The following is a 15,581-nucleotide window of genomic DNA, read 5'->3' as shown; positions in this document are numbered from 1 at the left end:
ACAGAGTGAAGTGGGGAGGTCCTCATACTGAGTGTGCAGATGGGCTGGTGGCTGCTTTTGGTCCTGGGCAGCTCTTAGGCCCAGTGTGAACACAGGCAGGGTGGTGTCCTCAGCTCTTGGGCCCCTAGAGTTTTTGCATGGGTGGTGGGTACAGGAGGAGCCATGTACCGCCCTCCAGAATACTCTACTCTCTTCCACCCTGCCTGCCTTAGGGGACAATGAGGTGGTGGCTGGGCCTCCAGGGTGTCCCTGCCATTGGACTGATGGTAGGCAGGGCCCCTTGTCAGTGGGGACACAGCAGGGGAGCTGGGTCAGGTACCAGCCAGGCCAGTATGGGTCAGTGGGCAGCAGAAGCTAGATGTTCACAGGTCTCAGAGTCCAGGGCCATGGCTGGGGTATGATGATGGCCTCCTTGAAGGGGGCAGGGAGGAAGGGTTGGGGGCAGGGAGCCATGGTTGCTAAGGCCTGTTCTGCTCCTGTTGTCATGGCAACAAGATGGAGGTTTGAGGAAAGAGGGGGGAGGGCTTTGTATGTGGTGGCTGGGGTTTGCAGATCCTTCAGGGGCTTGGGGGGTAGGGCTGTGACCTCAGGTGACAGGCTTCTCCTCCCAGGGCAAGGTGGGGAGCCCATCAGTGGGCATGGCTCTGCCTTCCCCCTTGGGGAGGGGCTGTATGCTCACCAGACCACACAGCAGCGATCTGTCCCAGTGGGTCTTGGTCTGTGGAGCCCAGGGCACTCTGGGGGAGTGAGAACCAGAAAGAAGGTCTGCCCTGGACCCCCATTCCCTCCTCCCCTGTGTGATCTCTGACTCCGCTCTGGAGGAGAGGGCCACCCTTGTGGATAAGTCATGTTCCAGCCAGCCCTGGGGCCCCAGTCCTTCCCCTGCTAGTCAGAAACTTCCTAGCCTGACATGGCAGGTAGGGCCAGGCTGTAGTGGTGCTCACCTGGTCACACTCTCAGGCCCAAGGCTGGCTCCAGCCACACTGATGCCCTCCTCAAGTCCAGGCGGGATCCAGCCACAGGCAAGGACACGCAGTGCCTGCTGTCTCCATGTGCAGGTACACAGGATGCGAGTGTGTCCACCTGTGAGAGAGGGACTCGGCCTTTCAGGCAGGCCTGGCAGCTGCCCCAGGGAGTAAAGGGAATGCCCACCCACACCAGTGGTGAGGTGGGGAGGCCAGCTGCAGAGTTCCTGACCACCGTGGGAGCACTGCATCTGGAACCAAGGCCCTGGGCCTGGCACTGCCCATTGTGGGGAGCAGACTGCTGGCCTCCAGCCTGGCCATGGTGCCCAGAGGTAGCTCATGAACCCAGCCTGGCATTGGAACTTTCACATGCCATCCCCACAAGGGCACAGCTTCCCCCAGTATGCCATCGTGCTGTGTCTACCCTAATGGGGGTGGAGGTCTGGGCTCTTTGAGTGGAGCCCAGCAGTAAGGAAGTGGATCCCCTTGGACAACCCTTGGACAGGATGGGGCCTTGGTGGGGGAAGGGCTGGTGTCTGGGAAAACCTCTCAGATGAAGATAGTGCAGGGGGTCAGCAACAGCCCCCAGCCCAGGTGGAATCCTGACTTCCTGCCCAGTGTGAACTTTGGTGCCCAGACTGCCCAACTGTGTGGGGCCCAGGGCACAGTATGGCTCTCACCCCCCTCAGAGTTGAGGGTGGGGTGGGACCTGCTTGGGCTACCAGCCCCTGCCAGGGTAGAGGGGGACAGACAAACCCTCCTGGCAGCTGCTTTGTGGTCCCCCCACCATGCACTTCTCCCTGTCTGCTGTAGGCCTGGGGGTGAGTGGACACCTGCCCCAGCCAGGCCTTCCTGGGAAGGGTGACAGGAGGTGGGTTTCTGCATCTCATGAGCCTCTACCATGTCACCAAGAGAATTCAGTGAATGACTGAACGAGGCTCCTAGACAAGTGCTGTACCACTGAGCTACGTCCACAGTCCTGCATTCTCATCCTTTTTGTAATTTTTTCTTTTCTACGTGTAACAACTTATTAAACGCTCATGAGCTGGTATAATAAAGAGTATGGGAGGAGCCAGTTTTTGCCTTTCTCTTCCTTGGACTTCCAGGCCCTGGCTCCTCCCACACGGTCATGTCTGCACCAGGAAAGGAGGCCTGGGCAGGAGCTGAACCTCCATGAATGATAAACAGGAACTGGTTCTTGCCTGGGTCTCTGTGGGGTGGGACCTCTGGCCATGCTCAAAGCTTGTGTATGCACTTGTGTATTTGTGTGCATGTGGACATGTCTGGTCCCACGTGTGCATGTGTGTGCTCATGTAAGCACGTGCATTTGTGAGTGCCTTGAGCATGTGTGCACATGTGTATGAGTGTGTGCACGTGTGTGTGCACGTGAGAGTTCACGGGTACATGCACACACGAGTGTACACATGTGAGTGTGGGCGTGTGTGCATGTGAGCATGTGTATATAAGTGTGTGATGGGTGTGCTGGTGGGTGTGGAGTGGGACAGGGTTGCAGAATGAGGCAGACTTGCTTGTGACTGGATTTTTGTCCCTGGCTGTCCCTTTTCCCTGGCCTGGAGGGAGGTGCCCACCTAGGCAGTTCCAGGCACACCTCCATTATTACTCCTCCTGGCCTGGCCTGCTCCTCTAGACTGACATGGAGTTCACGGCCTCCCCAGGGCCTGTGGAGACAGGTGGGCCCAGCCAGGCCCCTCTGCCTGACTTCTACAGGTTCTGGATGCTTGGGATTTCTCTGCCTCTTTTTCTGAGCAGAGGGTGATCCACAGGAGGCAAATACAAGTCAGCCTGCCTGGAGTCTGGGTCTGTCTCACTGGCAAGGCCATGCGGACCCCAGTCTGGCCCTCCTCCCAGGGTCCCCCTCTTTCCCCAGAACTCCAGCTCTGTTGCTCTGTTCTCTATCACTCATGTCAGTGAGTCCTCTTGGGATTGACCCTCCTCCCTGCAGCTTCCCTGGTTGCCTCTTCATCTCTCACCGGCTTGGTAAATGCCTCCAGGACTGCTTCTGTTGTGTTCAGCGTGCATGCTGGCCTGGACTGGGGCGGTGACCTGTCCCTGTACCTAGAGGCCTGGCATCTCTAGTGCCCAGCATCTCTCTGCTTCTTAGCTTTGCCTCAGGAACCCAGCCCAAGCACCATATAGGGGAGGGAGGGTCTGTATCCCAGATGAAAGGTGGCTCCCATCCCCACCTTTCATTTGGGTGCAGAACAGAGGAGCTTATGGGGACGTGTAGGTGGGGGTCCTTGGGTTTTCAGGATGCTCTGGACTGGAAGAGTTTGAGCCCTTGCAGGCTACCTTTTTGCTGGGCTTAACTGACCTGGGATCCCTGGGGTGGACCTCTTCCTGAGTGAGATCCCCACCTCTCCACAGGGGAGGGAGCAAATATAGGGTGGATGTGACTCAGATGTGTTGGGGGTTCTCATTTAATTTCAGCCACCAGGAGAGAGTGTCAGGAGACCCCTGAGACTGGAGGGCTCCCCAGACTCCCTCCCATTGAGGGGGCAGAGGAGCCAGGCTCCTAGCTCCCTTCATCCATCCCTGGACTACAAAGGTGGTTCCACCCTGCCTGGGAAGGGACTTGGGGTATCAGAATAGCAGGGTCACATCCATTCTCTGCGTCAGGGACCTCCTTCAGCTTGCACTGGCCTGGGGGGGTGTGGTTGGCAGAGGAGTGACAGCCACACACTCCCTGCAGAGGGGGCCCCGGGCTGCAGGTGGGTGAAATATTTCAGGGCTTAATTTGATTTGCGAGGTTCCTTTTTGGAGCGTAAATCATCTCCCCAGAGAACCCTGTGCTCCCTGATGCTGGTGGGCAGATCTGTGTGGCGCCTTCTCCCGTATCCCCCACTCTCCTGTCCCAGCACTACTTCCGGTGTATGCTGGGGTGGGGTATCCTGAGTTGCAGCCAACAGCCACGGCCCCAGAAACATTGGTGCCTGGGTGGGGTTTGGAGAGCGAGTCCCCCAAGGCACAGAGGCCGAGGGTGTGCTATGGTTTCAGCACTCAGAGCTGCCTGACTGCTAAGAAGTCTGTGAGTGCTTTGATGTCTGAAACTTCAAAGGCCCCCAGCCTGTCAGTTGGGCTATGGGACAGGGAGGGGGCACTGAGCTAGTCTGTCTTTGAAGCAAGCCCACTGGGCCTGGCACCCCCAACCCAGAAGCTAAACCCATGCCCTGCACTTGCCCCCAGGCATCTGGGTTTCTCTGCCTGCTGGCCGTGACTTTGAACCTGATGTGATCTCAGCTGGTAGGGTCGGGAGGGAGGCGGGCAGCCGGGTCTTGGGCCATAGCCCTGCTGTCCCAACACACCTCTGGAGCCCCAGCCTAACCATGGCTTGGTCATTGGACCAACATCAGGTGGAGGGTGAGGCAGCCTTGGCAGGCCTGCAGTGGACCCTTCCCGGCACTGCCCTGCCGACGGGGACTCATGCTGCTCATGCATGGAACCCGGGAGACTCACCACCCTTGGGCTCCAAAAGACCCAGGAATTAGAGTGTCCTGGGAACATTGATGCTGGCCTCCAAGGTCACCCTCCAGCCTGTGGTCCTGAGGGTCACTTGCTCTCTTGCTGCTCAGCTGTGTGTGTCAGGAGGCCCCTTGACCTTGTGGGTATGCCAGGCCTGCCCATGGTGCTGGGGCCTGAGCGTCCTGGTGACCCATCTGTCTCCATCTGCCCCTCCAGTGCCTCTCTGGCCACCTCAGCACCTGGTGGCCACCCAAGCCTGGACTGAGGGAGTCATGGCGGCCATGCTTGTGCCAGCACTGCTCACCTCGGGGGCACTGCCCACCTGGAAGTCCCAGCTAGCGGTGCAGTGCAGCAGAGTGGGGCCCTGAGGTCACAAGACCCTGGATTCCTGAGCAAGCGACTTGAGGCCCCAAGCCTTTTTTTTTTTTTTTCTTTTTTTTTTTTTTGCAGTTCTGGGATTTGAATTTAGAGCTTTACGCTTGCTAGGCAGGTGCTTTACCACTTGAGCCACTCCACCAGCCCCTTTTGTTTATTTTTGAGATAGGGTCTCACTTTATGCCCAGACAGGGCTGGACTGTGATCCTCCTATTTATGCTTCCCTGCATAGCTATGACTGGTGCACACCACCACTCCTAGCTTTGGATGAAATAGGGTTCTCACAAACTCTGCCTGAACTTGCCTGGAACCATGGTCCTCCCAGTCTCCAGCTCTGAGTAGCTAGGATTACAGGTGTGAGCCACGGTACCCACTCAGCAGTTTTCCATTTGAAGAAAGGAGCAGAGTTTTGTGAGGATCAAGGGGAAAGGAAAGGTGCTTGGGCTACACAGTGGTGCTGCTGGACAGGGTGGCCAGGCCCACTCCACTTCCAGGCCTTAGTGCCTGAGGTTGGCAGGGGGAGTTGGTGCCGCTGGTCAGCGCAGGTGTACTTGCTGGGCAAGGGGCCAGTGAAACCTTCTCAGAGACGTATGAGATCTGTGATTAAGGGAGCTGAGGCCTGCAAGCTGAGGTGTCCTGTGCTACTTCCTTGGGGCTTAGGCAACTACTGGCCAGCACTAGACTCCAAGGCAGCAGCAACCACGTCTGCAGTTGTGGCCAGGTATGTGTGTGTGGGGGTTCCATTCCAGGTGTCTCTCCAGTTCGGGGTGTCCTGGTGGTCTCTTGCACTCCTAAATCCAGCTGATCTCACATGAGATATGTAACTCAGTGACCTGGAAAAGGCCCTTTCCAAACCAGGTCCTGTTCATGGGTTGCAGGTGTTAGGATGTAGACACGCCTTTGGGGCCACTATGCTATCCTGCATGTCACTTGTGCATGGCTTGGGGCCCAAGGCAGGTCCCAGGCATCTGCAGTTGCACTGGCAGCTTCCTGCCCACAGGTTAGGAGCTGCTTACTGGGAAAGCCTGGGTAGCACCGAGACTCCTTGGAGTTGGGCCCATCCTGTGGGGAAGGGGTAGGCGGTGTTTTGGCTACAAGTCTCACTTGGGGCACCTTCCCTGTGCTCTCAGCTCCCTCTCACATGGGTACCTAGCACTAGGTGAGTCTCATTGTAGAGTGAGTGCAAGAAAGTCCAGGTGGGGGTGAGGTGTTCTTAGAATGCCAGTGGGACCCCCCCACCCCCCCAGGCAGTCAGTGGATGGAATGTGGCATCTGTGAGGGAGAGGGACCGCACGATGAGCCCCTTTACTGGAGTGAACCCAGCAGGAGAGCTTCCCCAGCACTTAAAAGAGGAGGGATACAGGCCCCCACTCAGAAACCTGGGACTGCTTTGTGTCCAGCAGGGCCAGAGGACGGCTGAGCCTCTGCTGCCTTCCCCTCCAGTCCCTGCCAACTGTCCGTGCCCCCTGCCCACCCTGCTGGTCTGGGAGGTCCAGGCTGGCACCCACTAGGATTAGGTTTTGGGGGGGCTTTGCTGCCCACCATTGGTGCCCTCCACTCACAGGCCCAGTGGAGTAGTGGGGGTGTTCAGACTGGGGCGGGAAGGTTCCTTGGGGCTGGCTGGCCATAGGTCAGGATGTGGATGAGAATTGCCTCCTGGTGCCCCTGTGTCATCCCGTTGGGCTGGGCAGGGGGCGTTGCTCTCCTGATGAACACCTGCAGGCTCAGAGAGGCGTGGACCTTGGCGGAGACCATGTGGTGGGTGGGATTGGAGCCTGGCCAGGGCACTGCTGCAGCTGTGTGACTGTCTGCATGCCTGTTCTGAGCACTGAACTAAGGTGTTGTGGAGCTGAGTGTCATCCCTGCTAGATGACAGGTCATCCAACACTGAGTGGCCTAACATGGCGGAAGTCATTGTCTTATGGTTCCTGGGGTCAGGGACTCTGGTTGGCTTAGTTGTGGTTCTGGCTCAGGGTATCTGATCGGGGTTCAGCTCAGATGTCGGCAGGGGCTGCTCCCTGCAGGGTAGAGAGCTGCTGGTCTGAGGCTCTGTTCCTCAGCAGGCAGTCAGGTTCTTGGGGCCCAACAGGATTTGGTGTATTGGGTGCAGGAAGGACTTACATAGGGTGTGGCTCTAGCAGAAGGAGTCAGTAGGGGCTTTGGGGGCTGCTGCCTGACAGGGCCTTACTGTATACGCTCTGGAGCACAGAGACTGAGTGAACAGGAAAAGTCAGGGCTAGGAGGCCATGGCCACAAGGCAGCTACAACCACCTGTCCCCAGGAGACTTGCCTCCCCATCCTCTGTCTTGCCAGTGTGGGACCTGGGGAGCGTGGCAGCTGTCACCTCTTGGCCTTAGCCAGGAGGGTTAGCCTCTTCCAGGAGCCCACGTTGATCCAGTTGGTACTGTGGACCAGCACCTTGGCCCTGCCCTGGGCATGGGGTTGTGAGTATCAGGAAAACATGACCACCATGAAGCTGCTGCCTGGGCTCCCTCTGGGCAGAGCCTACAAAGTTCTGCCTGGACATTCAAGGGCAGCTGTGTGTGGGTTCTGGAAAGACTCAGCTGCACCTGCTCTCAGTTGGATACTGTGTGTGATGCAGCACCTGCCCCTTGCTGGGGTGGAGACTCCAGTTTTCAGTGCCACACTGCATCTTGCTTGGCCCTCTCTCCAGGGCTTCTCACTGCCACCATGAACAGCCTAGCCACGGCAGGATGGGCTCAGCATTTTGGGTCCATCTTTCCAAAGGGCCAGCATGGTGCTGCTGCCTCTTAGGAGAGCCCACGCAGGCTGAGCTGCTCCTTGTGTCTCCCCCACCCCAGGGAGATGGAAATTGTTGCCTCTTCACAGTGAAGTGGAGGAAAATGGGTCACCATTGACTGTGGTTGCTGCCTTGGGAACTGAGCTGTGGGGGACCCGGATAAGGGGCCTGTGGTCCCAGAGGAGGGCCAGTCAGTGATGGGAGAGGAAGCAGTGGTCCTTGGAGCATCCTGGGGTACACTGGCCTCTTGAGCCCTGACGCTGGGGCAGGCGCACTGTTCCCTGCTCAGCAGAACCGATGTGGTGCTCGTCAGCTGATGCAGGGCTGGTGCTCTGGAACATCCTGCCCCATGATCAGCCCTATTCCCCAGAAACTGCAGAGGCTGCTGCTGTCCGCTCACCACACTCAAGGTCCTGCTGACTCTGCAGCCAGGCCCAGAGTGCCGCTAAGCCAGTCAGTGTCCCTTCTCCAGGGCTGTGAAAGGCCAGGCCCTGCTGCTGCCTAGTACTGGTCCCTTTCAGCACCGAGGACAGCGGCCCTGCTCACAAAGCAGGTGCGGCTCAGATGCAGGAGGGGAAAGCCTGAGCAGCATCTCATGACTCCCTCCCTCCTATGTCCCCAGCTGGGCCTGGGCAGAGGAGCCGACTCCTGTACACTCTCTGAACCCCCTCTGGCCAGTGTAGAGGTGGCACAAGGCAAGCAGTTCCCCAAAGTAGCCTCCAGGCAGGTGACACGGTGCAGGAAGGTCAGGATGGCTCCCCAAGGTGGGATTGGCACCCTAGCGCCTACTTCCTGGGGCCCAGATGGACTGCAGAGGAGGCTGGGGCAGTCCCTCCAGAACCTCCACCCAGCCACTCCTGGAACCTTCCCAGAGCTGAGTCTACCAGGTGTGGATTGAGGCAGGGGAGAGGTTGAGGCAGGGCCAGCAAGCAGTGGTGGGACCACCCAGTGATGGCCCCCATGGGAAAGGGGTGTGCCTTGAGTAACTGAGTCAGGAGATGACTTAAGGACAGGAGAGGAGGAAGGGCCCGGGTCTCTACCACCTGCCTGACTCCTGACAGTACCAGGCCGTGGGGGTTGCCTCTTCCTTGCGCTAGCTTCATGCTCTTGGGACCGGGCTCACAGCGACGGCTTTGAGCCATACAGCCTTGCTCAGCACCCAGCTTTTCCAGACTCCAAGACGTCAGTGTAGTATGGAGAGACTTGGGATCTGTGGGGGGAACCACTCTGTGTTCCGTCTGTATTTCTGGACATGTGGTAGCCTCCCTCGTGCACTTGCCCAAGGCCAGCCACACTAGCAAGCACAGGTCCCCGGCCTCATATCCTCTTAGTTCCTTTCTGTGCAGTGTAGGACAGGCAGCATGAAATGGACATGCAGAGTCAAGTACAGACTGTGGTGGGTTGGTAGCAGGGGAAGTTGGGGGCAGTTGGGTGAAGAACCAAGATGGCCCCGCTGGAAGGACTGAAGGTCACTCTGTTGTTTCAGGCTGCAGCAGATGGGCCACTTACTAGGCACGTGAGGGGAGCCATGCAGGGTGGCCAGCCACCTTTGCAGAGTGAAGTTGGGCCTGGAGAGTGGACCCGTGTCCAGGTCTGGGAACGGTTGGGATGTGCTGGGAGATGCTGGGGTGCTGAGTGCTGGATGGCCTGGAGAAGCATGAGCCCAGGTTGGGGACCACAGCCTGTATCTCTCTGTGCGGTTTCTGTGTGAGTCAGTCTGGGACTGTCACAGTCACTGGTAGGGGATGGGGGGTGGATCAGGCAGACAAAACTGCAGCCATGGTGTCCTCTAGCCATTCCAACAGAGTTTCCAGGTGGCTCAGCCAGGTTCAAGGGATGGGGTGCTTGGGGTGCTGGGAGGGGGCTTGGGGCCCATCAGCCAAGGGTACTTGGGGAGGGGCCCAGGGGAACCCAAGCCCCACTTGGGGACCCTGAGATGGGCCCAGTCCTGAGCTGCCTGCTAGTTACTTTGGATGGATGGCAAGTCCATCCAAAAGAGTGTGTAGGTGCATGCGTGTGCCATCTGAGGCCAGAACTGCAGCCTCCTTGAAGGTCCCATGTGACTGGAGAGAGATCATCCCCATGCTGCCATTCCTGCCCACCTCCAACCCCAGCCTGACCCTGGTTGATGCTCTAGGGGTTGCAGAGGTTCCTCCCCAGTGCCAGCACTGTCACCTGCCAAACCAAAGAGCAGGGGCCTAGCCTATGGCCATCTCTGGACTGTGGAGGCAGGTCACATTCTGGGGGCAGCAGAGCAGTGAGCTAGCTGTGCTCTGCTCCTGAAGTCCGTCAGGCTCGTGGTCCCCAGGGCTCAGAGTCCTCCAGCAGGGTCTTTTTTTAAGAAAGATTGTGACCTGTAGGAGAGGCCAGTGAGGGCAGAAATGAGAAGAGAGGCACTGGTTCCTAGGCCTCTGTCTAGCTCCTCCAGACCCTTGGTCATCTGCCCGGGACTCCTGTGGACCTAACGTATCCAGGGTCTGCCACCTGAAGCTGAGCCTCTGCCGCCCTTCTCTCCTCACTGCCCACAGGTGGCCCTGGGGTCCCCTCAGTGCTCTTCTGGCCCAATACATAGGCCCCTTTCTCTCCCACATATGTGCACTGACACTTTGGGGCGGGTGGGGTACAGAGGGAAGGGTGCCTGCCTGCGGAGTGTGGAGCTGTGCCTTCAGTCTCCCCAGGAAGTACCCAGTCCACTGGCAGTGTACCGCATGGGGATCCTGGGTGACTGAGTGCAGAGCAGGGAGTGCTGCAAGGACTGTCATGCTGCCCCAGCCCTGGCTGATGTAGGCACATTTCCCACTGCCTGTTTCCAGGGAGGGTAGAACTGCTCAGAACTGAGAGAACCCCCACTTTCTAGGCAGCCTGGGCCAGGGTGCCAGGGGCTGGAAAAATGCAGATTCAGACCTGCTCGTCCCCTCAGACTCTCAGCCAGGCTCAGGAGCCCCAGGGACTCCCCGGCAGCACACAGGCGGCCCAGCGCCTCGTGCAGTGCTGCCTCCTGCAGGAGCTGTGCACAGTGGGAGCCGCTGTGGGCTCAGGCCCCACCCTGGCGAGGCGACATGCGATTATCTGTGACACGGTATACTTTCTCGCTCTGGATGGAAGCCTGTGTTTATGTGAAGACAATAATTAGTGATAAAAATCACAATTGGAAAATAAGCCCCCACGAGTTGGAGGAATGGGTAATTAAGGGAGACTGTGGGCTTCCTGCCAGAAGCCGCTGGTCTAGATAGGAGGCCTCCCAAGGGCATACTCCCCACTCCCTGACTCCAGGGAGGGGGCAGAACTGCTCTGAATCAAACATTCAGCCCTGGAGGTCCCTGCTTCCTCTGTATTCCTAAGGCAGGGCCACATGTGTAGGTAGGGAGACAGTGGCACAGGGTATCAGGAAAGCTTTTCCAAGGAGGGGCACCTCATCACTGTACTTTGTGGGGTATGTAGGAGACTTGAAGGCATCATAATGGGGAATGGGTTTTCTGTGCAGAAGGGAAGCAAATGAAAGAAGTTGGGAGCTGGAAGGAGCAAGCAGAGCAACCCAGAGTGGCTCCCTTGCACCCTGGCCATGTCGTGTCCTCAGCCATTGTGAGACTTGTTCACTTGTTGCTAGAGGAGAAGCTGATGGCCTCCATTCCCGAGGAGCCTCCTTGGGAAGACCTCGGGCTTGTCAGAAACACCTTGTCCACGTGGCCCTTTGTCCTCTCAGCATCTAGAAGCCATGGTGCCATGGCCCGTAAGGTGGGTCATGGAAACATGGAGCAGTGCCTGGTGCTCAGGCCAGGCTTGGCAGACTTTGGAAGTTAAAATTGGTGGTGCAGTGGCAGCATGGACCTCCCATGTTGGACTTCTGGGAGGTGGCCTAGGTCTCATTTGCCTGTCTCAGTTTGGTACACAATTTTCCATTTCTGAGGCAGGATCACATTTTCCCATGTGCATTGTGTGGTTCCCTGTCACCTGAGACTGTGCATATGGGTGTGCACATGCGTGCGAGTGTGTCTGCACACGTGCATGTAAGGGTGTGCACATGCATTTGAAAGTGTGTGCACATGCGTGCGAGAGCGTGGACACGTGTGTGAGCGTGAGCACACGTGTGTAAGTGTGCACACATGCGTGTGAGTGTGGACAAGCATGTGAGGGTGGGTGTCTGCATGCATGTGCGTGCACACTGTGTGTGAGGGGAGTGTGTACACATGCATTTGAGAGTGCACACGCATATGAGAGTGTGCGTGCACACATGCACACGAGGCTGAGTGTGGACACTTGCACATGCGTGTAAGGGTAAGTGCCTGTGGGTGTGCACATATTCATGTGAGGATGAGTGTGTGTGTACACATTTGTGTGAGGGTGAGTGGGGTTGCATATGAGTGGTTTGTGGGTGGGGGTGCAGTGTACCTGTGGGGGCCCTGTACTTGAGGCCAGCATCTTCCCTGAGGTCTGTGTTGGCCGAGCTGTTCCTTTAACAGCTTGCAGAACCTCTGGCAACGGCACTTCAGTGTTGAGCTAACTCGTCTGGTTGGGATGCAGACGACTGGCGTTCCTCATTGAGTCATGCAGAACTGGACCAAAGGCCAGACCCATCTGTCCAGGATGTGGTCCAGGTGTCCTCTGGGGGCTTTGCCCACAGTACCCCTTCCCCTTGCCACATCCTAGGACAGGGGACAGCTTTGTCCTGTGGATCTCCTGAGGGGTTAGTCAGATGGTTCCTGGTGTTTCTGGGCCATTCTTTTTTCCTTCCTGCCGCCCTCTTGGCCTGGTCTCTGGCTGTGTCCTCCCAGACACAGGGAGACACAGGACACAGGGTCCTTGTAGGAACCCTTCCTCCTCCTGGGTCAGAGCCTCATGTCACTTGTCACACTGTCTTCAGCTCTGTTTTGGGAACTTTCTGCGAGGCAGTTTTACTCATCAAGTGCTGTGCAGGCAGAACTTCCCTCCTAGGGAAGACAGCCTGTGTTGGGGAGAGCTTGCCTGTTGTGGGCACCCTGGGGCCTAGGGCTGGGTCAGTGCCAGCCCTAGGTTCAGCCGTAGCTCCTGAGGTGGCTGCATTATGGCTGACAGAGGCCATCAGCTCCCATCTTCCTCCTCTCCCTTGAGGGCTCTTTGCTCCCCATCTGCGTGGAATCACAGGCCCTTGTGCCAGATCAAAGGCAGCCAGGGAGAGGCCCCAGGAGCCTGTGCCAGGCTTCCTCAGCCAGTGCACCCCACAGCGGCCACCTCCCAGCCTGGGCTTCCCCATAAGCCAGGCCTCTTCCCCTGGCCTTGGCCTCTGGCTGCTGCTGACTCCCAGGACCCCATGGCACTGGCTTCTCAGTACGGGCGGCTGGGGTGGGGCCACACCATGGGGGCCAGCAGGCTAACACTTCAGTGTCCAGCCCAGGACACGTGCCCGCAGGGGGACGCAGCAGGAATCTCTGGGGACTTTAGCACCCAAGGTTACAGCACAGTCCAGGCAGAACTCAGCAGCAGTGTCTGTGGCTGTGACCGTGTAGGAGGGGGAGGGGTGGACAAGGACCAGTGACAGTGATGAGCAGAGGTGATTCAGAGAGCACCTTGTCCAATAGGGAATCCAGGGAGAAGGGGACCTGAGTCCACGGAAGGCTGGAGTGGTGCTACCCAGGGGATGGCCTGGGGCCCATCATGCTGTCCCAGGAGAGGGACAAAGTACCACTGACACTGTGGCCCCAGGAAGGGTGAGGCTTTGGGGGCAGGTACCGCCTTCCTTGGAGCCATTCTGGCCAGTGACTAAGAAACACCTGGGGTGGACAGCAGCCACAGAACCCGGAAGTCTTGGGGATTTCTGGACAGGAAGGGCAGAATGTAGACCACGAGTGAGGGTGGAGCCCCTGCTGACTAGAGCAGGCAGATAAGGGCAAGTGGATGTGGCCCTGGCCCTGGGGCTGAGCCCAGCCCTTCTCTCCCACAGGCCTTGTGAAGCTAGGGATTCACTGTGTCACATGCCAGAAGGTTGCCATCAAAATCGTCAACCGGGAGAAGCTCAGTGAGTCGGTGCTGATGAAGGTGAGAGGCGGCAGCCGGGGTTTAGGGGCCAGTGTGGGGTGGTCTCACATACCCTGAAACTGAGCCCAGGTGTACTGCACATCCCCATGGAAGCAAGGACAGGAGGCTCCTGGGCTCCCCTCTGCCCACTCCTGTTGGCTGCAGCACAAGTGGCTTCCCTGACCCGGTGGATGGGCTGACAGTGGGTAGCAAAGGTGCTGGGCCTCAGTTTCCCTAGTTTAAATGGAAAGGAGGCCCTGTCCCTTAGAACTCCTGCCTCTACAGATGGATCCAGACAGGCTGGTTTGGGAAAACCAAGGAACCTGAGAGATGAGGGACAGTTAAAGAGGAGCTGAGATGGGAAGGGCGTCTTCGAGGACTGGTGGGGTTACCTGAGATTCTGCCTTGGAGGTGGGGCTGAGGCGTGCATGGAGTTGAGGACAAGTGTTGAATTGGGGACACTAAGCGGAAAGAGCAGAACCCAGTGGTACAGGGTCCTAAGGCATGGCTGAAAGTCCTGGCACCACGGGTGTTGCACACACAGCCCATGTGTGAAGGGAAGAGCTTGGGGACAGGGTTGTCTGTGAGAGGCCACCTCAGATCTGGTGGCCCCTCTGCCAGCCTGTATGGGGTGAGGTAGTTGTGGGGTCAAGCTGACTGTTGAGAGTGGAGGCTGTGCCTCCAGCTCAGAAGCAGGCTGGAGTGCCCTCTGTCTAGGGTACTTGTGCCCCTTCCTAGGGCCCCGGGACAGGCTGTACCTTTCCCACACAGTGGCAGTGCCAGCCAAGACTGTGGACTGGGGACTTGATACATGCAGCTCCATGCACACACACACACACACAGGGTACCGGCACACTTACTTGCAGCCCTGCCCAGGGGCCCAGCCCCGCCTGTGTAGTCCCCATGCCCAGGGAACTAGGGTAGAGCCAGGCATCAGCCAAGCCAGGAAGCTGACCTCCTCTTCTCCCCAGCCAGGCACCCAAATGCAGTGTCAAGGAGCAAGGGGGTGATGCCCACAGGCCTGTGGGAGGGAGGGCCTCCCACAAAGGGCCTGCAGCCCAGCTGCAGTGTGGCACATGACATCTGTCTTCCCTGGCAGGTGGAGCGGGAGATAGCGATTCTGAAGCTCATTGAGCACCCGCATGTGCTGAAGCTGCATGATGTCTACGAAAACAAAAAATATTTGTAGGTATTGCTGGGCCTGGAGAGTGGGGCAGGGAGGCCAGGGCAGGTGGCTCGGGCTGCCCCTGGGGCTGGGACTGGGGAGCACCTGCTGTCACTTGGTAGCCAGTGTTGCCCTGTAGTGGGCTGTCTGGGGCTGTATGGGTGACCGGTGGAAGAGAGCCTCAGCCCAGGCCGCAGTGGTCACTGCTTCTTGACCAGACCATAGCCTGTCTACTGGGGACTTGCAGGGTCATCAGCTTAAGGCTGAGTGGGGCTGGGGCTCCCAGGGATGGAACTGTTTGCACCCTCAATGCTGTCCCCACTGAGCCTCTGTTCCTCTGCCAGTGCTGCCAGGCCTCCTGACTCCTACAGGGCTCCAACTCAAAGGCTCCCTCACTGGACTTGGGGGCCCCCAGTGTCACCAGGCCCCCATCCCAGCCTAGACTTTTGGCCAGTGACAGCAACTCAGCCTCCGGAGGCCAGTGGCATCTCCCCACCCCACAGACTGGGGGGGTGATCCCAGTTCCTCTGGTTGCTATATGGCCTAGACCCAGCCTTGGTGCCCTGGCTTGAGATGGGGTGGAGTGGTAGTTCCTAGGACCACTGAGAGGCTGGGAGCAGGGCCTTGCTGGCAGTGTCCAAGTGCTTCCCATGTGGATGTATGGGCTGAGTGAGGAGCTGGATGCTGCCCTGGAGGGCCCTGGGAGCCAGAGCCCTGCCCCACTGCCTGCCTTGCCGTTGGCCTGCTCTGGGTGAGTGCTGCACGCACCAGGCTGGTGTGGACAGTGGACAGGGGGCAGCCACTTCCTCATCTCTAAGAGGGCAGCATGTACAAATGGCCGACT

At 58.3% G+C, this 15,581-nt stretch overlaps 1 protein-coding gene across 14 annotated transcripts in view; it reads left to right on the top strand.

The window, feature by feature from the left end:
• Positions 1–15,581, top strand: part of Brsk2 (BR serine/threonine kinase 2) — a 53,387-nt gene that overhangs the window by 16,223 nt on the left and 21,583 nt on the right. For 13 of the 14 annotated variants that reach the window (XR_012440346.1, XR_012440345.1, XM_020168741.2 and 10 more), the window contains exons 2-3: positions 13,499–13,593; positions 14,672–14,757. Coding sequence is in view for 12 of the 14 variants with exons in the window: in XM_020168741.2 (XP_020024330.2) it covers positions 13,499–13,593; positions 14,672–14,757 (181 nt within the window). In the remaining 2 variants the exon portion in view is untranslated. Of the gene's footprint in view, positions 1–13,498; positions 13,594–14,671; positions 14,762–15,581 lie in introns of those variants that run through there. The other variant, XM_074051306.1, reaches the window with a different exon arrangement.

The sequence above is a fragment of the Castor canadensis genome, chromosome 1 (genome assembly GCF_047511655.1).
Source record: "Castor canadensis chromosome 1, mCasCan1.hap1v2, whole genome shotgun sequence".
Lineage (NCBI taxonomy): Eukaryota > Metazoa > Chordata > Mammalia > Rodentia > Castoridae > Castor > Castor canadensis.
The sequence above is the reverse complement of the archived record's forward strand: the minus strand, read 5'-3'. Positions and strand labels throughout refer to the sequence as shown.